This window comes from Trachymyrmex septentrionalis, unplaced genomic scaffold (genome assembly GCF_001594115.1).
Source record: "Trachymyrmex septentrionalis isolate Tsep2-gDNA-1 unplaced genomic scaffold, Tsep1.0 scaffold92, whole genome shotgun sequence".
NCBI lineage: Eukaryota > Metazoa > Arthropoda > Insecta > Hymenoptera > Formicidae > Trachymyrmex > Trachymyrmex septentrionalis.
The window spans coordinates 200,183-202,758 of NW_017306112.1; the positions used below are offsets into that span (position 1 = coordinate 200,183).

The window sequence follows — 2,576 nt, forward strand, 5'->3', positions numbered from 1 at the left end:
CTTTTAATAATCATTTTGGAGTCATTTTGATATAATATTATAATGATTCATTCTACTTGTATAACGTAGCATACTGCGCGTTAGTCGATCAATTCTTAACTGACTTTTATAGATATAATTTCACACGGTTGAAATATCTATTTGAAAATTTAGCCAGATACAGATATAGATCTGAAAATAATAATGTCAAACTATCAAAATAATTAATTATATTGGATGCTCAAGCTGATTGGCTATGGGATATCAAACCTTTTTGCAGTATTACTATGATATTTGAGCATTCTTATAATTAAGACCTCTTAACTCGTATTGTAGAATAATAAGAAGGGATGGGAGTTATATTGGCATAATATAATATTATTAATATTTTACTTATATTCAATTTCTTATTAATAATATTGTCGACGAACAACAAATATTATTTAAATTCTCGAGAATTATAATAAATAATATAAATCTCAAATTGAGAAAATAAAAGTAAAATTTGCGCGATAATTCGTGTGCTATTCAACAGCTTATATTTTTGATCTTACATATTTTAATTTTACAAAATTGGATGTTTTTACTTCCTTCGAGTCATCTTCAACGATGTCTATAACTTATAAAAATCTAATTACAATAATCAATATCCGTAAACAAAATTTATTTCACATATGTAGAGCCTGTTTTATTACCATCTTAAAGAGTGAAAATGTTCATTGGTTCTTCAATCAAATAGATGAACGAGTGTAATAACGAATTAATACAAATTAAATTGATTACCGAGCAAAAGAAATAAATCAATTTACCCGCAGTTATGACTGATTGTGAAGACAATACAAAAAATACGTAATAAATGTATTATAGTTAATAATATTAAACTACAATATCATTCTTTATATAATATTTAAAACATTTTTTTTATACCGTTGATGAAAGGTGTTGTATTACTTAAAATATTCAGTTTTGTCAGATCTGTTTATGTTAAAAAACTGTATATTTTTAACATAACAAATTGTATAATTTTGCTTATTTTAAATTTTTGGTCTTATTTGTTACATTATTGTAGCTACGTAATTATTTTCATATATAGTCCAACATAATTATTTTTAAATCTATATTTAACTAAATTCTCAGATATTTCAATAAAATCATTTGTTTTGTTTATAACATTTATAACGTTTCGAACAAAATGATATTCATGAATCATTTACGGAAAAATAAGAGCTTTTGCCAGCTTTATACTCTTCTTTGAAAAAGAAAATGGAGACTATAAAAGATTATATCGAATCGGTTATTGCTATAATGATGTTTCAGATATCGTACACGATCTCGAGCGGCATAACAAATCATGCCTTTGTCGTAGACAATTCAATAAATCAGAATGACATCGAAGTTAATGGGTCCACTCATGAAATTAATGCGGTAATTATCCTTTGTGAAAACAATAAAAGATCCTATAATAATCATACGAAAAAAGTGATTTCAGTCCAATTGGCTAAAACCGTAATATTTTAAATGTAAATTATGAGACGTGTGTGCGTGCATGCGTGCGCGCGCGCGTGTGTGCATGCGTGTGTGTCGATCAAAACTTTTCAACACCATTAAAAACATGAACAGAATTTGCTCTAGCGCCATTTAAAAGTTGCTATTTTAGCTCAGATCTATTTAATTGGATTGAAAAGCATTATTATCTATTAAATAACTAAATTATTCATTTTTTTTGGTAACTATTTAATATTTTTAAAACAACAAATTTCTTAACGGCATATACCACAACGCAAGATGTTCGCAGCTAATATTTTATATTTTAATCACATAACAATTAGATAAATAGACGTTTCGACCTTAATTTAGGTCATCTTCAGTATTACAAAATTACTTAAATTCGCGCATATAATATATTATCGTACCAACGCAATCAAGAGTTTGACGTTATAACTTGTAAAAATAATCCAACAGCAATTAACAACAAGTTATCTTTTCTAAGTAGAACCTTCAAAGAGAAGGTAATCGAATATTGTATCGTATTATACTCTTGAGAAATTGTCTGTTGCTGACAATGCGTACAACACGCTTTCCATTTTTCAAATTCATTTTTCATTATTATAGTTCTCATGCCGTTAGACTTTTTAAACTATGGATCAGATATCGCAAAAAGATTATTAAGAATTTTTTACACATTCGATTTTTGAAACAATGTATTAACAACAATTCCATTCCACAACATCTGAACTATCAGTAACTGGCAGATTAAGCTACATAATCATAGATCTAATAAGTTTTCTCATTGTAAAGAATTTATGATCAAAAAAGTACTTTATATTGAGCTTAATGACGCTTACGAGGTCTGGCTATTAAATAACGAGACTGCGCGCGCAGAAGGCGTCCTAGAGGGGTAGGGTGGGAAACGAATGCAGCGTTGGATAGCTGGAAGTGTCTACTATTCCAGTACGAAAACACGTTTTTGTCGCAGTAGTAGTATTTTTTCTATAGAGGTTAGAAACGAACTTGTTTTTTTCTCGTGCCGATAACAATGTGTGACGAAAAACACGAGCAACGGATCAATGTGAAATTTCTCGTTAAATTAAAAAAAA

General features: G+C 28.4%; 1 protein-coding gene across 1 annotated transcript in view; it reads left to right on the forward strand.

The window, feature by feature from the left end:
- LOC108756061 (sodium-dependent nutrient amino acid transporter 1-like) overlaps window positions 1-2,576 on the forward strand; it is a gene marked incomplete at its 3' end in the record, with an annotated part of 79,072 nt that overhangs the window by 2,216 nt on the left and 74,280 nt on the right. Inside the window, exon 2 of the mRNA XM_018499619.1 lies at window positions 1,297-1,404. Coding sequence (XP_018355121.1) covers window positions 1,297-1,404 — 108 coding nt within the window. The remainder of the gene's footprint in view (window positions 1-1,296; window positions 1,405-2,576) is intronic.